Source organism: Xenopus laevis, chromosome 9_10L, assembly GCF_017654675.1.
Source record: "Xenopus laevis strain J_2021 chromosome 9_10L, Xenopus_laevis_v10.1, whole genome shotgun sequence".
NCBI classification, from domain to species: domain Eukaryota; kingdom Metazoa; phylum Chordata; class Amphibia; order Anura; family Pipidae; genus Xenopus; species Xenopus laevis.
The window spans coordinates 115,971,626-115,997,101 of record NC_054387.1 but is presented as its reverse complement, the minus strand read 5'-3'; the positions used below and the strand labels follow the sequence as shown (position 1 = coordinate 115,997,101).

At 40.8% G+C, this 25,476-nt stretch overlaps 2 protein-coding genes across 6 annotated transcripts; one reads left to right on the top strand and one right to left on the bottom strand.

Annotated features, from left to right (window-relative positions):
• Positions 1-4,969: 4,969 nt before the first annotated feature.
• Positions 4,970-25,464, bottom strand: asb8.L (ankyrin repeat and SOCS box containing 8 L homeolog). 5 transcript variants are annotated; one of them, XM_018234302.2, is made up of 5 exons: positions 25,266-25,284; positions 16,705-16,772; positions 8,255-8,370; positions 8,065-8,169; positions 4,970-6,174 (listed from the first exon to the last, which is right to left on the bottom strand). In XM_018234302.2, the coding sequence occupies exons 3-5, from the start codon at positions 8,357-8,359 to the stop codon at positions 5,542-5,544; spliced, it is 843 nt and encodes a 280-aa protein (XP_018089791.1). In that variant the 5' UTR covers positions 8,360-8,370; positions 16,705-16,772; positions 25,266-25,284; the 3' UTR covers positions 4,970-5,541.
• nhlrc4.L (NHL repeat containing 4 L homeolog) lies at positions 20,237-22,057 on the top strand. Its single transcript, XM_041575864.1, has 2 exons — positions 20,237-20,325; positions 20,736-22,057. The coding sequence occupies exon 2, from the start codon at positions 20,740-20,742 to the stop codon at positions 21,787-21,789; it is 1,050 nt and encodes a 349-aa protein (XP_041431798.1). The 5' UTR covers positions 20,237-20,325; positions 20,736-20,739; the 3' UTR covers positions 21,790-22,057.
• Positions 25,465-25,476: the final 12 nt, after the last annotated feature.

Below are 25,476 nucleotides of genomic sequence, written 5' to 3'. Positions count from 1 at the left end.
TATCAATCCATTAAATTTAGAAGATTTGAAGCACGTTACCAGTCTTATACGGCACTTATATCATTATTCTTACATGTGGAAGTTCATCTTGCTCTTTAGAAGACCACTAAAAGGTACCTTCACCACATACATAACTCACTAAAGTTACCCTACTCTATTAAATGAATTGAATACAATTTGAAGTCAGATCTTCTTTCCTTATTGCATGCTGTGAAGCATCCCTTGCCCGGCCTGTAAGGTCTGCACTTGGGTATGAAGATGAGGCAGAGCCTCGCACCAGTGGGCATCGCTGCCAGCCCATGCAGATGAGTAAATAAGGAAGGCAGAGGAGTTCACATAACCCTGGGGACAGCCATAGGACACTGTCATTGCTTATCAGCGTCACTGTCACTGGACCTCACTGCTGCCCCATTAAACACAGCTCGGGGCACATGTAATTGGCTCAGACTGAGGGTTACCCTTTAACACAAGAGCTTGGCTACCAGCACTTATTTACAGCAGGTCGCAGACTCTTAACCCTATTCTTCCTGAAAGATATTTTGCAGGAGGGTCCGATCCACATTCCTTTGCTTTGTTACATGCCTGTATAGTAGCAAAAAAGCTTAATGATTAAGACCTTTAGAGGAAGCAGACAAAGAAAACTGGGTTGACCCACTTGGAATCACTGAATTTTGCAAGTAATAAATCTCCTTCATAAAAAAGTTTAATATTTGTATGCTGTTCTCTTTTTTTCTAAAACCAGCTCTTGCTTTATTCACTGTTCTCATTACCAGCCATGCACCCTTTGAAAAGAAAAAAAAAAAAAAAAGAATTCTTTTTTTTTCTGTTGGATTCCTTTTAATCTGGCATGACAGTCTTGCATGAGGCTAGGTGAGGCCACTTGCATTATTGGTGTGTTTAATACTGCGCTCACTGCACCATACACAGTTAATTCAGAGGCTACATTGCACACATTTTACCAGTGCCTACAACATAAGGTATAGTGACCTTGCTGAACTCCAGCTGCACCACAAAACACTCACAGGTATGCAGCCTTATGCTGTCCATATAGAACATAACTGTGGTAGGACGTGTATTTATTGCCCTTTTAACCACTATGGGTGCTGTTGCTAATTATGCCAAGAGGGTATGCTTCAGCACTATCCCGATGAAGATCCACTGAAACTGTGAACCTCTATAGCAGGGATCCCCAACCTTTTGTACCCGTGAGCAACATTGAGAAGTTAAACGAGTTGAGGAGCAACACTAGCATGAAAAATGTTTTTGGGGTGCCAAATAAGTTCTTTGATCGGCCATTTGTAGCCCCATGTGGATTGTAAACCTACATTGAGGCTCTGTTTGGCAGTGCACCTGGTTTTTAGACAACCAAAACTTGCCTCCAAGCCTTAAATTCAAAAATAATCTCCTGCTTTGAGACCACTGGGAGCAACATCCAAGGGGTTGGAGAGCAACATGTTGCTCACTAGCTACTGGTTGGGGATCACTGCTCTATAGGCACTGGTGGTCTACGACTATTGGTTTAGGACACCAAACAAGTATATCTTTCCCCGATATGCTCACAAAAGGCAGGGCAAAATCGGATCTTTTGGCCCTAGGACCAAACGATCAGATTACAACAATGGGAAAGGGGGTTAAAGGGTGAGGACCACATCAACCAGCCAATGTGGTCCTCAATCCCAGGGGAAAATCAAACCTGCTCGATCAGTATGTGGCCAATTTTTGGCCAGGCCCGTGGAAATGCCCCATACACAGGCATATAAACTGCCAAATTGGTTTAAAGAACCTTAATACTCCTATGCTTCCATCTTTTTTGTTTATAATTAGGAATCCAGGATTCGTTTCAGGATTTTGCCCGGCCGAACCGAATCCGAATTTGCGTATGCAAATTAGGGGTGGGGAGGGAAATCGCCTGACTTTTTGTCACAAAACAAGGAAATAAAAAAATGTTTTCCCTCTCCCATCCCTAATTTGCATATGCAAATTAGGATTTGGCCAAATCTTTTGTGGAGAATTCGGACGAATCCAAAATAGTGGATTCGGTGCATCCCTATTTATAATCTATTCCTAATCTTCCTCCTATTCACCTCTTCTCTTATCAAGTCTTTATGTACTCTATCACCTTTATTATTGGGGGACATTTCAATCCTTTTTGTTCTTTCAATCATCTGACAAGCATCTCTTCTAAATTCTTCTGTTCCCAACCCTCTCTGACTTCTCTTGTTGGATGGATCGTTTATGTCAGGCTCAAACAGCCGTGTTCTGTAATCCCCCCCAGCTTGGTGCTATCATTTATCCCAATCACGGGAGTAGGAGAACCTGTCAGTACTCACTTGCATCTTTCTCTTCATCCTGCCGCTGAACAGCAGTGACAGAGCTGTGAGTGTGTATAAAGAGCCTGCGTGTGTGAGAAAGCAAAACGGCATATGAGAACGATCATTAATACATATGGATCAGTTTTTATACAATCAACTGTTAAAAACAAAAACCTAGAATCCTATACTTGCCTTTACTGTATATCTTTGTGTTGGCCAGTCATACTTTTCTCTTAGAATTGGGGTCTGAATGATACTAAACATGGAACTGTGGTTCCTAAACTACGGGGCTGGCCCCCTGAAGGCTAATTAGGCAGAGTGCCTATTTGCTCCCCTAGATAAATTGAAATGCCCATCTTGAAGGTTAATTAAGGTGAGATCTGGGATGATATGCCCTAAATATTCTTCTGGGAAAATCATTTTCAGATTTATGGGTTGAACCTGTCCCTTATAGGCAACCAGTGCACACAGATGCCATATAAATACACACATACAAAACATATGCCTTATTTTACAGATCTATCTGTAGCTCTAACTACATTTCCGGGGTATGAAGTGATCTGTCTCGGGTTAAGAGTTAGTCTCCAATGTTTCATCGGTTTTAATCTCCAATATACATCAAGGCTGCCAATGATGTGCCTTGATATACTAACTTTCAAATTATAAGGGCTGTAAGGACTTCGAAGTGAAAAGTCTGGATTACTGTAGGAGTCCTACTGACAGGCCCAAAGGTTTGCACTCCTCTACTTCAAAAAAGTGCACCAGTAGGGGATACTGTTAGTGGAGCAGTGCATCGCCATCTTCTTCTGGCCTTCTAGGCATCCACCATTGATCTTTGGTAAGCACAGGACGTTTTCAGAGATTTCTGTATAATATTTGCCCCTCCCACCTCAGATTTAGGACAGGGGACTCCTGGAAGAATAAAACATGATTAAAGCATCATGCCCAGCAAAAGTACCAGGTAAGAGACTAGAATCACTGGGGGATGGAGTAAATTGGCATCCACAGAGACCTTTCCTCCTCCTTTAAAACATAAGTATCATTTATTTGTCTAAAAAGAAGTGTTTAGTTTTGACTCTAAATTCTATAAAGGTGTCACTGTCTCAGATACAGTAAATCAAAATAATAAAGGAAAAAGAACTCCAGCAGAATCTCTGCAAAACTTTTATTCCAGGTTGTGGTTAACATGTTTCGGGTTGATACCCTTTATCAAGTGCACTCCTCCTTTAAAACACAAGTATCATTTATTTGTCTAAAAAGAAGTGCTTAGTTTTGACTCTAAATTCTATAAAGGTGTCATTGTCTCACATACAGCCTTCCTTACCCCCCTCCCACCATGCAACGTTGCAAACATGGTCTGAGAGACCTTTGTGACTGTGACTAACCAAGAGCTATTCACCATCGCAGAGACAACGGCCTATGTTTTCTCATATCGTGTACATGAGAGAAAACAAAAATATTCTAGCACAAGTATTCCTCTGAACTACAAACAATTCTGCAGGACAAGATTGCTGGTTCGTTGTCCTTTACTCATAATGAAGTCACATCTGAGGTCACCTGCAGGGAGTAAGCAGAATCTAGGACCCAGGAGGACATTCAACTGACTATTACATACATATGTATCTAAGCTCCCAGGTTTGGCTGCCGACCAATGTTTCCTCTTATCTGTGTTCTGCACACAAGTTATGACACCAGAGAATTGTAGCAACACAGGAGATGTTGTATACGCTATAACTCAGAGCCACCACTGTGTACATTGATCCTTTTTGTGCAAACAGCCTTTAAGAAATTAAAGGGACCATTGCATTGGACCATAACTGGTTCCATCTACCACCTGCACAACTTTCTGTTCTCTCTTCCATCCCTCCATATCAACATCCATTTTCAGCCTTAATTTTTAAATAAATTTGCCCATAAACATCCAAGCGAATAAAGAGCTGACAAGATTCCATCTGGTGGTCCCTATTTTCACTCTTTGATGAACATGCCATATTGTCTCAGGCTACCTTATGGTATTACCTACTTGAAAACTTTCCGTAAGAGCCAAGATACCTACTGAGACTGTGGATCTGTTGTCCTGGGAGAGTACTGGGACTATAACCCTCTATTCGAATCATCAACATCGCCAATTCATTCTTTCTTTCTACATCCTATAGCCTGTTCAGCCTCTTCAATGCGTTTGCACTATAAAATAGTTAAGCGCATGAGTGACAAACTGGGCTCTTATCAGAGGGAGATCTCATTTAAAGGTCAGTGAAGCAGAGAGTGAAATATTTCGGTTTAATAGTACAACCCCAGGCCAGTACCTACAGGGCTTATCGGTTATTACCTGGAATGCTCTCAGATCAGGGCAGGTGCTCATGTCCTTCATCAGTATCAGCAATACACATGCACTTTAACTCCATATACTGTAAATAACTTTACACATGACTATTCCATAACAAGTACAAATTGCTTGGATCACCGTGAAGGGTATGATCCCAATTTGTTTTAAGCCAGTAGTTACTAGAAACAAAAACAACTGCCCATTTCTAGAGCATGCACAGGGACGGCACCATCGGAAGTTAGCATACCAACGGCAATATGTGAAAGATGAAAAGGGCCAGGTGCTAAACAAGTGAACAGGTGAAGTTTACCTTTAAATAAATACCACAAGAGAGTATGTGACAGTTTTATTGTGGGAACACAATGTTAAGAGAATCATTCATGTGGTAGAAAACAGCCTAGCAAAAAATGTGAGTCTGCTGTGTTTTAATATTCCTATTCCTGAATGTCCCCAGTGGTAGCAGCTCACGCACTGACAGTTGTTCCTCTGCCAACAGAAATGCACAAACCCAATGATCCAATCCAGACAATCTGATGGGTTAAACACTGGCAGCCAATGAAACTGAGAAGTATTTACATCAAACAGAAAACAGGATAACCTGGAGTCCTGTATGGCCAATGTCACCCAGATTTTATTGCGTAAAATAGCTATATATATTTCCGACGGTTCACAAGAAGCAATATGGTTGCACGGTACAAAACAATAGTATATCTCGCTATTGAAGCTGAACTTGCTAATACTTCTTTGATCCATAATTTAAAAAATTACAAAAATGGGGAAAAATTCTAAGTTCAGGCAATTGAAAAATTCAGCGAGTGTCTTATTTGATCCTTGTAACAAAAGTGAGATGACAGCACACATAACCAATATGTTTTCCGTAGCCAGCGTGGATAAACCCAAAATCTATTCTTTGAGGAGTAGGTAGTCCTGAACGGATCTAGGGACAGGCAGTTCAGTCACAGCTTCAGACAGCAGACATTCACCAAGGCTGCCTCTTACTACTCGTCTGGCCAAGGCCTTTAAGGTACATGGATATGAGCATAGTTCTGTTAGTCTCTGGCACAGATGGGCATCACGGGCTGCCTCGGGGGGTAACCCTCCTCCCCTTTTGAGCCGTAGTTGACCACTAGCTCTAATAAGCAATTCCAGACATTCCTCCTCCCTCTCACCACCAAGGCCTCGCCCCATCAGTGCCGCCAAGCGTCCTGCAGGATATTGACCCTTTAGGTTGACAGTGTCTGGCTGTGCCCCATGTTCCAGCAGTAGCCGCACACTTTCTAAATTGCCCTTCATGACTGCCCAACTCAGTGGAGTGTCCTGGTTGTAGTCTCTTGTGTTCACTTTAGCACCGCCTTCGAGGAGAGCCAGCACACATTCCTCCTTGTTCTTGAACGCTGCCCAGTGCAACGGTGTGTCTTGATTTCCATCCAAGGCATTTGGATTGGCACCATATTCTATGAGGATCTCAACACACAAAACATCTTTCTCAGCAGCATAATGCAAGGCAGTGCGCTGGTACCCATCCTGAGAATCCACCTGTTAAGCAACAGTTTTTAAAGCAAAGTATAAAATGAGAGGGGGGGTTTGAATACAAAGTCGAGAATATAACACCAGTCATATGATGAGCTACTACTGACATTCACTCATTACAGACATGATGCGAAATGACTTGGGGCAGCTGGGAAATTGACAAAATGTCTAGCTCCATGTCAGATTTTAAAATTGAATATAAAAAAATCTGTTTGCTCTTTTGAGAAATGGATTTCAGTGCAGAATTCTGCTAGAGCAGCACTATTAACTGATTCATTTTGAAAAAAAATGTTTTCCCATGACAGTATCCCTTTAATGAATGAGGCAATATTAGCAATTTCAGTGAGTATATTAAAGGAAAAGTCTCCCAGCCATTTTTTTAGTTTTAGGAGCACTTAGACACTTGACCTAAGATAATAAAACTTATTTCTGAAAGAAATCCCTATATTATGCAAAATAGCATTTCTTGTATTTAGACCCTTATATATCTTGTTATAGAATTGTAATTATACAAACGTGTAAGCAGATTCAGAAAGCCCAGGGTATCCTGAGAAAAATGATGTATAATTTTCCTAGGTAAAATAATCCCCCTCCCCCAAAAATTCCAATTTGATGGCTGACTGACAGGTGTAGTAAGAGCTAAAGACAAATTCTAAAAAAAAAAAGTCTTTAAAATGTTGTGCAAAAGACAAAATCTGAAAACTGTCTGTTTAAAAGACAAATTCACAAAAGTGGAGATTTGTGAATTTGGTGGGAAATCCGACATTTTAATCATAACTTTTCCTTAGTCTCAATATCACCACTTTTGTGAATTTCCCCCTTTGACTTAAGGTCCCCATAGACGTAAAGATCTTTCGTTGGTGAGCGATCGATTTCAGTGCAATCCGACCAATCAGTCAAATTATCGTGAGGTTAGTGGGAATCGAACGATTTCCGACATCTGTCAGAAAATTGATCGGGCAAGTTAAAAAGAAATTTATCAGCCCCAGTGCAATCTATCTATGTTTGCAGGGCCAAGCAGGCAGCTACCCTCAGTTTTCCTGGCAATATCGCTTGAAATTGTCTTTTTAGTTGATGGACAAATCGTACATTTAAACAATCGTTTCGAGATAATCGTGGTCTCACGATAACGAAAAGAGCTTTTAAAAAATCTTTAAATCTATGGCCAGCTTTAGCTGCAGTGCACAGTTAAAGAAGGAAACCCTGTTGAAAAAAAACCCGTACCCCCCCACCCCACGTAGCCCCTTCCCCCCAAGCTAACTGCCCGCCGGGGAAGTGCCCCATACTTTATACTTACTCAGATTCTGGCAGCTGACTTCACGGCATCCATCTTCCGGGTCCTTGGTAAGCTGACTAGAAGAACGCCAATCTCTGTCAATTTCAGCACAAAAAAACGGCGAATTGCTCCAACTGGGCATGCGCTGACATACCGAACTATCAGTCATCTTACTTAGGACCCGGAAGAAGGATGACGTGAAGTCAGCTGCCAGAATCTGTGACGAGGGGTAAATATAAAGTATAAGGCATTTCCCGGCGGGGCAGTTAACCTGGGGGGAGGAGGAAGGGGGTCTACGTGGGGTGGGGGGGTACGGGGTTTTTTTTCTACAGGGTTTCCATCTCCTTTAAAGTTATTGCACATTACAATTGGCACATTATAACCTGACCATTATTTGGATGTAGGTTTCAGCCAGAGCTTCCACAGCACATGATTCTAAAAGAGATCAGAGGAAAGTCCATCCCCTGTGCAGCATTATGGGGGGTTGTTCTGAAACAGTTTACCAAGCACAGTGTACTTGTCCCCAAAAGTCAAATTTGGCAGATTGTTGCTCCCCAACAGTGTTATTAGAATAAGAAAGGTATGGAAGGCAGAAGGTGTTAATGGACAAAGGTACTGACATGAGCTCCATTCTCCAGCAGTAGCTCCACGCAGTCTGGGTCACACACCATACAGGCGCTGTGTAGCGGCATTAGAGTGTCATGTGGACAGTTGACATCTGCTCCCTATGCACAAAGAATAAGAGGGGTTAAAAAAAACATAATCCCAAGAATATTCTACCCCAGACAAAAGAGGGCCTGCAATCCTCACCCGTCGGATCAGAGATTCCACACTGTCCCCTGGCAGAGATCGAATGGAGGAGATGGTACGGATCAGCCTCTCGGGCATTGAGCACTTTCTGTTAAACTGCTGCATGCTGGGGGCCCCTGTAATGTAAAAAACAAATGTATATTATGATTTGGCCTCACTTTATTTCTGTATGAAGCTCGATTTACATCAGGATGCCTGATGTGAAGAGTTCTACCTGCTTAAACAAGAGAACGAAGGTTTTGACAAGCACGGGACGCATAATTGGGCATCACTATAAGGGATCATAAGGGTAGCAGGAATGTAACGAAGGCCTGGAAAAATAGGAGATGAGGTGCAGATAAAACAATAGTAATTGTCAGAAGTATCAAGTGAAGCTTGGCACTGATATGAAAGAGTTAACCGTCTAAATTCTCCCCCCCCATACCCCACTATTGCACTCCCTTCCTGGCACCCTAGGGGGGTTAAGTTGAGGTGCTTTTTCCATCCTCCACTCACCCTCAGGGGGGAGTCCCTGCCTCTGGCACTCAGCGGGCACTTGAGATGGGCCAGGGCGATGCCTGGAAGGGTTGCTTTTAATGGCTGAAGAGAAGGAAGCGTCTGCTTCCATTAATTCCTCCTCAGATGGGATGAAATATTCAGCAGCACGAGGAGGAGGAGAAGGCAGAGGGGAGGGAGATGCCAAACTCTCACACAGGGCTAATGTGCACAAAGCATATTTAACCCATCTCTTAGCATTAGGGGAAGGATGCCAACTAAGTGCCACACAATGCGCAGGGATATCTAATCCACTAGTTACAGTCAGAGACACAGTATAAAGTGACAGTATATAGGAATATAGATATACAAATGGGGTAACTATACGCAGCACTGATATTACATGCCCAGATGTGCATGGAAAAAAAAATCCCTGCAATGCAGATGATACATATAGGGCATAATGTACCCCCTACTGTAAATGATAAGGATATTAGAAGTCACAGAGGGGTTCTGTCACCATATAAAAGCACAAGGCTACAGGCTGAGTTATACAGGGAACTCACAGTATCACTCGTGTATTATAAGGGATACTATACCCCCTACTGTAAATGATAAGGATATTAGAAGTCACTAAGGGGTTCTGTGACCATATAAAGGCACAAGGCTGCAGACTGAGTTATACAGGGAACTCGGCGTATCACTCATATATTATATGGGACAATGTACCCCCTACTGTAAATGATAAGGATATTTGAAGTCACTGAGGGGTTCTGTGACCATATAAAGGAACAAGGCTGCAGGCTGAGTTATACAGGGAACTCTGAGTATCACTCATATATTATATGGGACAATGTACCCCCCTACTGTAAATTATATAGTGAATAAAGTACCCCCTCTTGTAAAATATAAGGATATTATAAGTTACCAAGGAGTTTCATGACCATATAAAAACTAGGCCGAAGGCCGAGTGTTTGTATACAGGTCATGGAACTCCGAGGTAACTTCTAATATCCTCATATTTTGCAACTGGGGGTACTTTATTTATTATAATACACAAGTTTCAGTGAGTCATGTGACAGAAATGACATCAGAACTCACAGTTTATTAGGATATAATTTACAAGATATTCATGGCTTTTGTGTATTATATAGTGAATAAAGTACCCCCTATTTTACTCTCGTAAAATATAACAATATTACCGAGGAGTTCTATGACCATATGTTTTATACAGGTCATGGAATCCAAGGTAATTTCTTATATCCTCATATTTTGAATATCATATTATTAGAATACACAAGTTTCAGTGAGTCGTGTGATCTTGGTACACGGTCTTTTTTCAACCCGATTTAACTATGTTACTATGTATGTGACAGAAATAACATCACTAAGCTCCGATTATAACCGATGACATCACTAAGCACCGTTTATAAGGATATTATTTACAGGATATTCATGGCTCTTGTGTATTATGTAGTGAATAAAGTACCCCCTATTGTAAAATTTAAGGATATTATATTAGCGAGGAGTTTCATGATCATATAAAAATATGAGGCCGAATGCAGAGTGCTTTTATACAGGTCATGGAACTCCGAGGTTACTTCGAATTTCCTCATATTGTCCAAAAAGGTGTACTTTATTTATTATAATTAGATATATCTATATATATATCTATATATATATATCTATATATATATATCTATATATATATATATATATATATATATATATATATATAACATTTTTAGTGAGTCATGTGACAAAAATGGCATCACTACTCACCGTTTATAACTGATGACATCACTAGTCACTGTTTATAAGGATATAATTTACAAGATATTCATGGCTCTTGAGGGCTGCAGCCTGGGTTCTTAAAGAGGTTGTGTTACTCCGAGGTGACTTCTAATCTCCTCATATTTTGCAATAGAGATTACATTTGATTTTTATAATACACAAGTTTCTGTGAATCAGGTGACACTGATTATAATTGATACCATCAAGCAACATATGTTACAGGATACAAGATCTTGTTTAGTTTATTATTATATGTATGGTTTAATGTAGCATTTTAAAAACCTTACAGTACACGTATAGGACACTGTGATTGCTACATAATACTACAGGTATGGGCCCTGGTTTTTCCGTAATTTGGATCTTCATACCTTAAGTCTACTAGAAAATCATAGAAACATTAAAGGGGTTGTTCACCTTTGAGATAACTTTTAGAGAGTGATATTCTGAGACAATTTGAAAGTTTTATTTTTTCATTATTGAAGGTTGAGTTAATTTGCTTTTTATTCAGCAGCTCTTCAATTTGCATCTTAACCAATCTGGTAACTAGGGTCCAAATTACCCTAGCAACTATGCACTGATTTGAATAAGAGACTGGAATATGAATAGGAGAGGGGCTGAATAGAAGGATCAGTAATAAAAGTAACAATAACAATACATTTGTAGCCTTACAGAGCATTTGTTTTTAAGAAGGGATTCAGTGACGTCCATTTGAAAGCTACAAACTTTCAGAAGAAAAGGGCAAATAGTTATAAAATTATAAAAAGTTGCTTAGAACTGGCCATTCTATAACATAATAAAAGTTACCTTAAAGGCGAACCACCCCATCAAATAAACCCAATAGGCTGGTTTTTGATTCAAAAAAGGATTAATTATATCTTAGCTTTGGGTCCCTTTCTGCAGAAACAGAAAGGCACAGACCGATAGAAAATACATTGATTAATATCTATAAAACCCAGTAATATTGTTGAATTAATGTATATACTGGAAAGCTGCTCAGAATGACATTTTCTTTCATTAGGCAAGATATTATTTATGAAAGACTAATGAGCATGCAGTCTGTAGCATGTATCTACATTAACTGCTAATTATGTGTGTGTGTGTTTATTTTTTTACTGCACTGTGATTGCTACATAATACTACAGGTATGGGACCAGTTATCCAGAATGCTAGGACCCTAAGGTTTCTGGATTACAGATATTTCCATAATTTGGATCTTCATAAACCCAATAGGCTGGTTTTGCCTCCAATAAGGATTAATTATTTCTTAGTTTGGATCAAGTACAAGGTACAGTTTTATTATTACAGAGAAAAAGGAAATCATCTTCAAAAATTTTAATTATTTAGAGTCTACAGGAGATAGGCTTTCCGTAATTTGGAGTTCTCAGGATAACGTGCTTCCGGATAACAGATCCCATACCTGTACCTCTGCTGGCACAGGTTGATGGCATATATTTGTATGAGCTGTGATAACATCCTTTGCCCACATGTGTCCCCCCCCACCACTGTTTTTGTTTGTTTTGCCTTCCAAACAAGTAATAAACTGTTATTTTATTGCAAATTTAATGAATAAGACATTGGTTATGATTCCTACAAAGCTTTTTTTTTTTACTTTTAATACACAAAAGATAGATATTTTTATAGATGTAAATGCAGATTGACATACAACTGGATTAGCCCATTCTCTGCATTTCAAACAAGTAAATGTAGACTGACAGGCCAGCTAGTGAGAGCTCAAATGCATAAATTAAAATAATTTCTAGGCAGATTTATTATAAATCAAGGAAAAGAAAAGTTTCCCTTTTTTCCAACTCCACAGTGCCACCTAGTGGATGAGCAGCAGCTTCAAAAATAATCTATAGAGGACTAAAAAGCCACTTGCTTAATTGCAAATCTGTAGTGCCACCTTGTGAAGCAAATGGATTGCACATTACATACCAGAGATACCTAACTACTTCTTTCATTGTATATATTTTTAAATAAGAAGTATCTCACCTTTAAATTAATATTTAGTATAATATAGAGGTATGCAGTTGGTCTTAATTTTTGGTGGCAATTAAATGCATTCACTTTGTACAGCAGCTGTCCAGTTTACATTTTCAGCAGCTATCTGGTTGCTATTGTCCCATTAAGCCTAGCAACCAGTGAGGGGTTTAACTTAGAGACTAGAACATGAACAGGAGAGAAGTAAAAATAAGAATAACATTTTAACACTTAAGCCTCACAGAGCAATCTTTTTCAGTGACCCTCCATTTCAAGACTGGACATAAGCAAAGGAAGATAAAAAAAATCAGACCAATTAAAAAGGTGCTAAGACTATGCCATGCTGTAATATACTTTAAGTTAACTTAAAGGGGGTGTTCACCTTCAAACAACTAGTTGTTTTCTGATAGATCACCAGAAATAATGACTTTTTCCAATTACTTTCTATTTTATATGTATCCGTTTTTCTAAAGTATGTTTTTTCACCTTCTAAAGCAGCTCTGGGAGGGGGGGTCGCCGACCCTGTAAACTGTTCTAAACTGTATCAAATCATTGAAGACTCATCCGAGCAGCTTCTTCAGTTCAACTGGACTGGTGTGGGAAGTTCTCGGCATATACCGTATATACTCGAGTATAAGCCGAGTTTTTCAGCCCCCAAAATATGCTGAAAAACTCTACCTCAGCTTATACTCGGGACAAGCGCAAAAACGGTCGCCGGCCCAAGAATAGTCGCCAGCGCCCAAGAATATTCGCTGGCATCCAAAAACGAGACGCCAGCACCTCCAATGGGAGCAGAAACCCTCAATTTTTTAATTGAAACTTACCAGAAGCTGCTGCATTTCTCACCCTAGGTTTATACTCGAGTCAATAAGCTTTCCCATTGTTTGGAGGTAAAATTAGGTACCTCGGCATATACTCGAGTATATACGGTAAACTCTTCCACTAATCCAATGACAATGGCACATTGTAACTCTTCAAAGAGGTGACATTGGATATATATCATTTATAATATCAATGATGTATAATTTCTACTTAGAGTCCATGATTAAGAGTCCGGCCCGGGGTTATACCAGTGAGCACCACGGAGCGTTCCACTTCTGTCTTTCTCTTTCCTTCGTGCGGCTGCGCATGCGCAGCAGAACGAAATGCTGAACTTTAACTAAAAATTCGACTACTCGTTCAACTGCCGTGCATTTGTCCCGGAAATTTGAAGACAGAAGAGGATCACTCCGTGGTGCTCACTGGTATAACACCAGGCCGGTGCAGTTTTCTGCGGATAGGAGCACCAGCCCAGGGTTTCAGGTAAGTAACATTTGGCACCCCAAGTGCACAAATCCTTTCCGTCTCCTTTAAAGGGGTAGTTCACCTTTGAGTTAACTTTTATTAAGTCATAGAATGGCTGGTTTTAAACAACTTTTCAATTGGTCTTGATTATTTTTTTAATATAGTTTTTTTTAATTATTTGCCTTCTTTTTTTGTTTGTTTCCAGCTTTCAAAAGGAAAAAGTCATTGACTGATTGGATGTTCTGTAATGTTCCAAATGTATTGTTATTGCTCCTTTTTATTACACATCATTCTATTCAGGGCCTCTCCTATTCATATTCCAGTCTCTTATTCAGATCAGTGCATTGTTGCTAGGGTCATTTGGACCCTAACCACCAGATTGCGGATATTGCAAACTGGAGAACTGCTGAATAAAAAGCTAAATAACAAAAAAAAAACACAAATAATAAAAAATTTAAAACAATTGCAGTCTTACCAGGAAACTGACAGTGTGCAACCCTCCTTGTTTAATTCTTTTATTGGAAGCCTCCGGTGGATTAGCACCTCATTTATTATTTTGGGTGTGCGCCTTCTAACTATATACATTTCTTTTTACTAGGAAGATCTAAATTCTTTTCAATGCCTCTGCAGCTGGGTGGGATTCCTTTTTGGTGGTGTCCCTCCCCCCAAAGGCCTAGCACCTGTCACAAGTATGCCATACTGGAAGCCTTTACTCAATCATGCACCATCTGTTGCACAGTCTTGGTTTTTATATCTAGTGGTATAGTGGTATAATGAGAAGTTACGGGGTCCTAAGGCAACATTCCTTTAGGGGCCCCTCATTCGCCAAGTCGTATATAGACAGTGACACATCTCCCATCATATGTAAAGATCCTAAAGAAGCACTGAGCTGCACTAAACTTTTGCAGTTCTATCCTCCTATTTGGTCAATGATATACAGGGCGATTCCCAGTGTAGGGTCACAAACATAATTTTCATCATGGCAGGCAGGCATCATATCCCTGGGAGTTTCCCTACCGTTAACCTGAATGGTAGGTGCCTGAACCCTGGCCGAGCATTCATGGGTCAGGCATAGTAATGTGTGGGCCGGCCGGAAACTCGCGGGACCCACAGGTCGGGCGGCTCCTGCACAAAATTGGCGGGTCACGACAGGGTTGCCAGGTTGGCAGTTTACAGCCAAATCGGGCTACTAATTTAAAGCCCAGGCGTGTTTTTAAAGTACAGACTAGCCAAAGTACAGATTTGGGCTACTTTTTGGGCCTTTGGTTGGTTTGTAATTTGAAAATCAGCCAAATTTTTTTCTTGCCCTAATGTGCCAAGCCTGCGTCTCCCAATGCAAAAATGTAGTTTTTGTTTAACAATTTGCCAACTGCCAAGTTTAATGTAAGACTACAATACCCAGCATGTAATGGGACTGACTTGTGTAGAAGTCGGAAGTGACTAGATTCTGGGCTCTGTACCCTGCCTGTCTCCCTTGACTCTTAAAGGAGAAGGAAAGGCTTGTTGCACTTGGGGGTGCCAAATGTTAGGCACCCCAAGTGATTGTATTGACTTACCTGAAACCCCGGGCCGGTGCTCCTATCAGCAGAAAACTGCACCGGCCCAGGGTTATACCAGTGAGCACTACGGAGCGATCCTCTTCCGTCTTCAAATTTCCCGGGGCCAACGCATGCTCATTTGAACTAAATAGGCGACTTTTTAAAGTTCGGCTTTTCTTTCTACTGCGCAAGAGGAAGCAGAAAGAAGATCGCTCCGTGGTGCTCACTGGTATAACCCCGGGCCTGTGCAGTTTTCTGCTGATAGGAGCACAGGTCCGGGGTTTCAGGTAAGTCAATACAATCACTTGGGGGTGCCTAACATTTGGCACCCCCAAATGCAAAAAGCCTTTCCTTCTCTTTTAAGCATTCTTGCGTTTTCCAGTGACTTTCCTCAATTTCAAGCAAACATCCGCTGGCCACCAAAATGTGTAGAGGTTGACCTGTTTTACCAATATTTATTTAAATTGTACATGTATTAGGGACTTATGGGGCCCCTATACCTCCAGGGCCCCCCCTCTGTAGTTACGCCTCTGGTGACAGGCGAATCTGTCCCATTTTTCTTCATGGGGAAATTTGTAAAACCATGAAAAATGTAAAAAAAGGTGTATTTTTACATAAATTCATTTATTTTTTAGATTTTTTTTACTGCACATATTGTGCTATTTTTGGGCTACTTCTGAAGTGCCTCTTGGCTATTTTCGGGCTGGTTTTGTAGCTGACTTTGGCTGGTTTCCAAAATTAGACCTGGCAACCCTGGGTCAAGGGTTGAGCTCTTCTCCTGCTCTCCCTGCCCACGACCTAGCACTAGCGGCTTCCGGCCCCTAAATTTATAGACTCGCGCCCACCCCTTTTGTGACATCACTACGGGCGGGTCAGGCGCTGGTCTATAAATAGAGGGGGAACAGCGGGTTGGGTTGGGCTGGGTGCGGAATGGGAGGGGGGCAGGCTCGGGTCGGGGGCAGGTAGAGAATTTCTAGACCAACACACCACTGGTCAGGCGATTATCGCTAGGAAACACAGTAGAACTTACCATCAATGGAGGGGCAATTCCTAGGGATATGAGCCCTGAAATATGGGGTAAAACACCGGGAATTGCCCTGTGAACCATGACCCCTAATATTTAGTCAGTGACCCTCATTGGCATATGAAGAAGGTGACAGATATTTTAGAAACATAAGGCCAAGGCTACAAGTAGCAACACCAAGCTGTGGGCATGTTTAGACCTGCAGCTCAATAAGCCGGGTTCTCATTGGCTATTAAAAGGATACTAAAGTGCTACAGAGAAGACGTAGCTTCTCGCCAAATGTTCACGCTGTGGCAGTGTGGCACATTAAAAGAGCAGCCATGAATTAACAAACAAACCACACACAATATACTAACCTGTTCCACACGGATGACCACACCGCTTGCTTTCGGCAAGAGGGACACCTCCTTAACCAATCGCCATCCTAAAAAGGCAAGACAGGCATTCCATCCAGCGAATTAAAAAAAAGTGAGAGAGAGGGGAAAAAAAACTTGCAGGCGGAACAGATTGTGAAAACGAGGCTTGACACGCGCAAACTGGAGAAGGCCGCAGGACCAATTACTTTTATTCCGACCCGCCATATTTAATGCTGGAAATACGCTAAAAGCTGCTTTGCCACTCCCCCCATCAATGTGAGCTCGTTTGCAAGTGTATGCAAGTAACCAGCAGCAGCTAGGGTGCTTTTATTATTCTAATCGCTGACAGGTTACTGTAGTCTTCTGTGCAGCCTTACATTTGGCCGAAAGTTAAGCTGGCAATACACATAAGACTTGATCTGGTCAAAGTTTGGGAGCTTTTTGGTACCAGTATGGACCTTTTCCAGCAGAGTAGTTATTTATCAGGCAAGTTTGAAAGTCTGGGGTGAAGGCTTGATTTTTGGTTAGGATTGCCATCTTTCCTGAAGGAAAATACCATCCTTCCAATATATCTATCTTTCTTTCATACTTAGGATTGCCACCTTTTCTGGAAAAAATACCGGCCTTCCTATATATTTATCTTTTTTCCCTATTAATAACATTGGGATCAACCATCATTTTTACTGGGCAGGTCGGTAAAATACAGGCCAGATGGCAACTCCTACTAATAACATTGGGATCAATCATCATTTTTACTGGCCAGGTTGGTAAAATACAGGCCAGGTGGCAACTCCTACTAATAACATTGGGATCAATCATCATTTTTACTGGCCAGGTTGGTAAAATACAGGCCAGGTGGCAACTCCTACTAATAACATTGGGATCAAGCATTGTTTTACCAGACAGGCAGCACCAGTTTGATTTGTCCCTCTCTGGATAGGTTGTGATAGGCCCCTGTTATGATCCAATCCATATCCAGGGCCTGGATAAAGTTGCCACCTTTCTGGAAAAAAATACCGGCCTTTCCATATATTTATCTTTTTTCCCTATTAATAACATAGGGATCAACCATTGTTTTTACTGACCAGCCGTAAAAATACCAGCCAGGAGGCAAGCCTAGGCCCGGATCATGATCTGATTATCCTTATTTGGCCATTGGCGTTATTAGCTATCCACATGCCTTTGCCCTATGACCTAAACCAGTTGGGGGTCTCCACCTCTGATGTGAATAGAGTTGCCACCTGCCTGGTATTTCACCAACCTGGCCAGTAAACTATACCCCTCAAACAATGTAGGTCTCTATAAAAAGATATTGCATAAAACAGCTCATATGAAAAAACCCTGCTTCATGTAAATAAAACATTTTTTTTTTAGTAGTATGTGCCTATGGGTGATCATAAATAGAAAATTGCCATTTTAAAAATAAGGACAGTCCCCTGGGATCGTATGATTCACGGGAGACACATACATACCAGACAAACTATACATGTTAGGTCATGAGCCAATTAACAGACACCGTTCTGTCTTTTGCTTCCACACCTCTTCCTGTACCAGTGCATTATACTCATTTAGATATAGAAGAATTGTGCTTAAAAAGAAGTGTTTCAGACTGATTTATTGAATATTTCTGCAAAAACCCTAACAATCCCTCCCTTCCACTTCCTGCTCCCTAAATTCCCAGGCTGTGCAGGGGAGCCAGCGGCTCTCATCTCACTGCACTGTAGGACAGGAACCAATCAGCAGTTAGCAGGACCTGATAGGGAACTGAAGCCTGTCTGTGCTTGTGTGACTGCAGAGTTGTGATTGGCTGTCCCTTTCCTACTGTGCTTCTGGCAGGGACAGTTAGGACACACCTACCCCTCATTTGAAACACAGACAGGGACCAGAGAACATCTATAGGGAGCTCCAATAAAGGGGCTATTTGTAAAGATAATGTTAATATTTAGCACCATGTAAAAGCAACACCATATATTACTTATAATTGCATACAAAATTAGAGTTTTTCATTTATGCTATATGTCTCCTTTAAGAGTTGTAGTATTTCTGGCCAGGTGATTTTTCAGGCAGCACACAGACCAACACGAAATGGTGGTTTAAGGCACGAGATGTAAAAGGGCAATATTTACTTAAATATATATTCAAGTTTAATAAGATTCTTTAATATGCCACTTAATTTGATATAAACTATCTGTTGCTCAAGTATTTTAGGGGTATAGTTTTTCTTTAAGCTTGATCCCAATGTTATTAATAGGGGAAATGCGTAAAAATATAGGTGGCAACCTAGATATGAACAATGGGGAAGTGGCTCTAGGAGTAAGGCTGAAGAAAGATGCAAGTATTAAGGCATCAGGTCCAGCAGTTTTGGAATTTTGAACCAACAAGCATTTGAAAATGAGCAAACATACCCCTTCTGTATGGGTGTATCTGTGCATCACTAATAACAAAGTGTCCGTTATGACAGTGTACCATTTGCTTTACTTATAAAGTAAGCCATACAAAACATTCACTTTTCATATGGTCACTATAGAAAATAAAATGGATGAACAGGACAATATATAAAAATGTTATATGCCCTTTTATTGTCCGTTGTCTTAAATGGTGCTTATACACTTGTATATGCAAGTTACAGTACAGTGACTATATTATAATAGACTTGCTAAATTTTTATGTTCCTTTTTAACTAATAATATTGGCATCAAGCATAATTTTTCCGTTCAAATTTGTAAAATAATATACAGATGGCAACCATTATAGAGGCCAGCTAATGCCTTGTTTGGACTTAGAACTAAAAATGTCCTCTGACACTGCCCTACCCTACAAACAAATATTTATTCCCTAATGGCTTGTTCCCATTAAGGCTGCACCTATAACACTAGCAAGAGCCAGTAACCGGGTTTACTAACCATGAACTATCAGAATAACTAGATAAAAGGTTAAATGACAGGTACAGGAGTTCGGAACCCTGTATGCTATATTCCATTTTTTTCCAGTTCATCCCCTAGTAAGGGCCGTTTTCCTTCAAGGGGGAATTGAAACATAACAAGCATATGGCTGCTGTTTTTTCGAGCAGTAGCCCAATGCCAGCGTTCAAAGCAGTGAACATTAACTTGACTCCGGGCTATAGTTGCCCAAGATAGAGGAAATGTGCAGGTTTATCCTCAACTGACACTGTAGTATATATTCTGTTGCATTTCTATTTTAGTGTTTTATTTACAATACAGATGGGACAAGCATTGCTGCGGGAAGAAAGGCAAACAAGGAAAGTGCTCGTTCAAACACTGAAGCTTCTGTAGTCCAGGCCAGAAGAAACTAGATCATAGTTAACTCAGTGACTGGAGTTCAAATCATGTTTATATAGAGGTGTGTTTCTTAATCTTGGTATCTAACAACATAATATCCAGGGAAGTATGAGGATAAGATTAGCTTTGAGGAGCTTTTGTTTTGAAACACACGCACAAAAGAAGCTGATCAGCTCAAGAACCTAACAAAACCCCTACATTTAGGACTGCTCACAAGCTCTGCTATTTTCATGTTTGAAGGTTTTCATCTATTGCGTGGCTTTAAAGGCTTGAGATTATTTCTGCTGATCCAAACTACTGAAAGGCTATAGTGTCCCCAAGGGTAAGATATTTTGTTCTAATGGGAGTCACAGAGGGGTGTATACTGTGGCTATAGTTAGAAATAGTCGCAGAAAGAGAAAGTCACATATCAGGGAATTGTAACATAGAACACACACAAGCAGGCAATAACACAGAGTAAACGACAAGTCAAACCTCTAGTTAAAAGAAACCATAACAGAGTTAAGACAGGGATGGTCTAAGAATGTAAATACAAAAATATATAACTAGGTATTGTGAGCAGAGGGCATTCAATAAGGGGGACACATATAGACAGGCTTGTTATAACTGTATAGGTGTGACATGTTAATAATATAACTAGAATATAGATGTCCATTGTTTAAGACACTGATGCATGTTAAGGTATGGCATAACATATTCTCATTTGCTCTCCAACACTTTAATATTTCTCAGCACCATGGACCAGTCACTGCAATTCTCTCGACAGAAGGAAGACCTTCTTCGCACAGTGCGCTCGGTGCAGGTGGCATCCCAGAACACCTTACATAAAGCCGTTCCTCTCCTGTCTTCTCAGCCTGGGCTTGGTCTCCTTCATTCCTCACAGCTACACCAGCTCACCCAAAAGACCTCTCAATTTTGCCGGGACTTAGAAGATGTGGGCAACCTTTTGCTTTTCCGTCAGGATGAAATGATCCATACATTTGCGTTGCCCAAGACTTGTGGTGCTAGTTCTATCTGTTTGTGCCCAGATGGCTCCCTCTATGTATGTGGTTATGACAGTCCTACTGTCCATTTGTTGAACAGCAATGGGAAACCCATTCAAGTTCTACGTTGTTGGGATGAAGATTTTTTTCTTCCGGACTGTCTGACTATGACACGGTCCGGCTCTGTAGCAGTCACTGACCTTTCCAAAGGGCTAGTGCGCATTTATAACCCCAACTCACAGCCCTCTTGGGTGAGGGTCGGAGGGAATTTTGAGTCTCCACAGGGCATAGCAATGGATTCCTCTGGACGCCTCTTAGTTGCACAATACACTCCTGGAGCAGTCCTGGCATTTCATGTAGACAGAGCTTATCGTATTCATAAAGTTAAGCAAGCCACCGGCTTAAAGGGTCCAACCTATATCTGTGCCACTCCAGACGGCGGCTTTGCAGTAAGCGAGGAATGTGGAGATGTGAAGCGATTTACAAGCAATCTAAAACTTGCTTACTCTCTCTCAAAAACTTATCAGCACAGCTTTGGGAATCCGGTTGGAATATGTGTGGATCCAGAAGGCAATATCATGGTTGTTGATCAACAGCACAGAAATGTCACCCTTTTCCCTTCAAGTGGATCACCTATTTGTGTTGTATCAAAGGGCCTGTGTAGGCCAACTGGCATAGCTTGCTCGCCTCTTGGGCAATTATTTGTAATCGATTCTGCTGACAACTCTGTGAAGGTTTATAAGTACCGGGTACGTCCTTATTATAATCCAACCAGCCCTAGGAGATCGGTGGAAAAGCCCTAGCAAATAATGGATAAACTATAGGAAAACAGCGTTGAATTTTTAGAAAGCACATGGTTGTGTAGGATCATTTGTATACTCATATACATACATATATGTGTATGAATTATACATGAAAGTTATTTTATGAAAAACTTCTAAACACTGATAAAAATAAAGATGGCTTGAATTTTAAGGTGATGTTTAAAGGGGCGATTCACCTTTAAGCTAACTTTAAGTAAGATATAGAATGGCTATTTTTAAGCAATTGCCCCTCATTTGTTTCTTTTTATAGTTCTTGAATGAATTGCCTTCTTCTTCTGATTCTTTCAAATGGGGGTCACAAAACAAATGTTCTGTAAGGCTACAAATATATTGTTATTGCTACTTTTTATTACTCATCTTTCTATTCAGGCCTCTCCTATTCATATTCCAGTCTTATATTCAAAAAAAAGCATGGTTGCTAGGGTAATTTGGACGGACCCTCGCAACCAGAATGCTTAAATTGCAACCTGGAGAGCTTCTACTGTAAATAAAAAGCTAAATAACAGTAAATGAAAACAAACGGCAAATTGTCTCAGAATATCACTCTCTATAGCATATAGCGTGCACATTTTACACATTTGTCACAGCCTTTGTAACTTGCTAGAGACCAACCAATGCTCCAATGGTAGTGTTGCTGTGCTAACTTAAAGGATAATAATGTGCCATGGAGTTGTTCACACTACCCCCATCAATAGCTGCTGTTCAGTGGGGCTCCACAGAGTGCAGTGCCTAGGGAATTCATCCCTGTTTGCTCTGCCCTTGGGTGCCACATTACATATGGGTCATTTACTCTACCAGTCTGCCTGTGACAGCCCCATAATGAGTACTGCCCCAGCTTAGCAAAGGAGTGCTACATAGTGCATTAGTGCATCCTATCAGCTGCATCCCCGAGGGCACAGCATGAATGTGTTGTGCGATTGGGAGGTTCCTCTCATTATCTGAAGGACAAGCTTGCCCTGATGTTACACACTCAACCAAGTAGCAAGGCGGGCTGAGGACTCATCAGTAAGTATTAACACTTTATATACAAAGAAACGGACATTACAGCCTCATTCATTAGCAATGTTTACTATGTAATAAGGACGCTGTTAGCCATGAAATATACTAATACATAGTTGTGCTTCTTTACATTTTTGTGAGTAATTATTGTTTTATTCTCATTTTGCATAATATATCAAAATGTGCCTAGCACCTATCTTATGGTGACTTTTGTGTCCTTTTTAGGGAGTAATTCTGGATTGTACTTTTAAATAGGACACTTCAAATGTTAATCTGATATCTATGTTACTTATTTACCTTTCATCTTGTATTCGTGCATACTATATTGCTATGGATCTAATATTACTGCTGGATAATTGCAAGACCAATGTATATTACAATAAATAGAACCCACTTAAACTAGCAATTCATTGAGAATGAAAGCACTCTAACCTAATTCAAGTCCTGCAAGGCAAACCCACCCAGTTATCTATTTACATCAAGAGACGGACTCAAAGGGTGCAATATTGCAAGTACAGGTATGGGATCCGTTATCCGGAAACCTGTTATCCAGAATGCTCCGAATTACAGAAATAGACTCCATTTTCTCCAAATAATCAAAAATTTTCTAAATTATTTCCTTTTTCTCTGTAATAATTAAACAAAGAATCAAGTAACTTGTATTCAATTCAAACTAAGATATAAATTAATCATTATTGAAAACAAAACCAGCCTATTGGGTTTATTTCATGTTTACATGATTTTCTAGAAGATTTAAGGTATAAAGTTTCAAATTACGGAAAGAGCCATTATCCGGAAAACCCCGGTTCCCAAACATTCTGTATAATAGGTCTCATATCTGTAAAGTGCATGATTTTATAGTAAATCCAGGTTAGAAGCCTAATGTCAAATTAGTTGAAACAATTAGAGGTGCAAATCCAAACCCTTAAAGAAGTAGGAAAGCCACCAAAGCAGTTTATTGCCAATAGATTGGCCACAATAATGCAAGCTATAACACTATATTTATTCTGCAGAATGCTTTACCATACCAGAGAAAACAGCTTTAGAAGCTCTCCGTTTGTTTAGGATAGCAGCTGCCACATTAGCTTGGTGTGACATCACTTCCTGCCCAAGTCTCTCCCTGCTCACTCATAGCTCTGGGCTCAGATTACAGCAGGGAGAGGGAGAGGGGGAGGGGGAATGCTCAAGCCCTAGAGGTTTATGCAGAAAACAGGAAGTCTGATACAGAAGCCCATGTGTACACAATAGAAGAAAAAATTAGGTGTTTCTTTTGACAGAGGACTCAGAGCAGCATTACTTTGAAGGTTTACTGGTGTATTTATATAGACTTTTCTCATAAAGCTTAATTCATTTTAGCCTTTCCTTCTCTTTGGGCACCTATTTTCCCAACGGTTTTGTCAGGCTAATAAGAGACAGCTTTCCAGGTTTAGGAAAACCATAGTATTTTGTGAAGAAACCCCCACCACCACCACCCCCCTTGCGAGTACTATGTGGTCAACACTGGGAGCAACCCCCCTGGCATGGGTGCTATTAGGGCACACACATGCACAAAATAAGAAGTGCCCCATCATGCATGTTATAAAACAATGGCCATTTCCTTCCCACTATCCTACTTTTCACACCTGCTCATTATAGGTATGCATGTCCCCAACATTTTTTCAATTTCTCACATTTTAATTTGGTTTGGTATTAGCCTGAATCTCATCAGAGAATTTGTGGATTTAGTGCCCCCTACAATTGAAAATATGTTCCACCCGCCCTGCAATGGCTTTAGAGGATGAGTAAACCTTTGAAATCATCGATTGGAAAATTGACGAGGGTTCTATTTGAGGAACTCTTGCAATGTACATTCATTTATTTTTTTTAATTCCAAGATATGAAGGGATACATGCAGAGTTCGACTGGGGGGCCCGGGGCTGTGGTCTTGGCCCTAACCCCTGCTGCGCCGCACATGTACTGTGTTTTTGCAGCGACCAGCCTGACGAAGCGAGGTCAAGGCAGAAACAAGTGCAGGGTGCAGATCTGGGCCGCGGGGCACACAAGAGGTGGTCAGAAAATGTAACAATACATGAATCTTTTAATATCTAGGTATTTAAAAAAATGAATGTACACTGCATACTTTTACACTACAATTTTACATTCACTTATTTTAAAGGTTTACTTATCCTTTAACTGCTGCCCATATTCTCCAAGGGCTTAGAGGGAGACAATAGCACAAACAAGAGACTATGTTGGGGCTGATTGTACCAATGATTGGGGGGAGGGGTGGATTGTACCATTATCCTGTACGATAGAGTTCAATTCTACCGTAGCACAATGATCTTTCACACAGTGCCTCAAGTCCTGGCACCTGTACTATAGAAGGTAACACAGCCGGAGTCAGGAAGTCACAATAACAAACAAATCTTCTGTGCCCCAGAGGAGTGACTTCCGGGAGAGAAACTCGTGTCACTCACCACGTGGGGTCCAGGTAGTATAGCAGCAGGTGCCCAGCAATGTAATCCAGTACCCACAAGTCACCAACCTGTCGCTTTCTTGGAAGGTCACGCGTCCTTTTAAATTTACGCATTCCAGGCCCCCCTCCAACGGCTTAGCACACTACAGCTCCCGAAAGGCCTTGCGAGCGGCTTCTGATAGTTCTCTGACGTGCACATGACGCGCGCTACT

Coding starts and splice junctions, on each gene's coding strand:
- asb8.L (XM_041575599.1), bottom strand. CDS start 8,861: ATGGAAGCAGACGCTTCCTTCTCTTCAGCCATTAAAAGCAACCCTTCC. Junction 8,170..8,254: donor TGGAATCTCTGATCCGACGG/GTGAGGATTGCA, acceptor CTTTGTGCATAG/GGAGCAGATGTCAACTGTCC. Junction 6,175..8,064: donor TGCTGGAGAATGGAGCTCAT/GTCAGTACCTTT, acceptor GTTGCTTAACAG/GTGGATTCTCAGGATGGGTA.
- nhlrc4.L (XM_041575864.1), top strand. CDS start 20,740: ATGGACCAGTCACTGCAATTCTCTCGACAGAAGGAAGACCTTCTTCGC.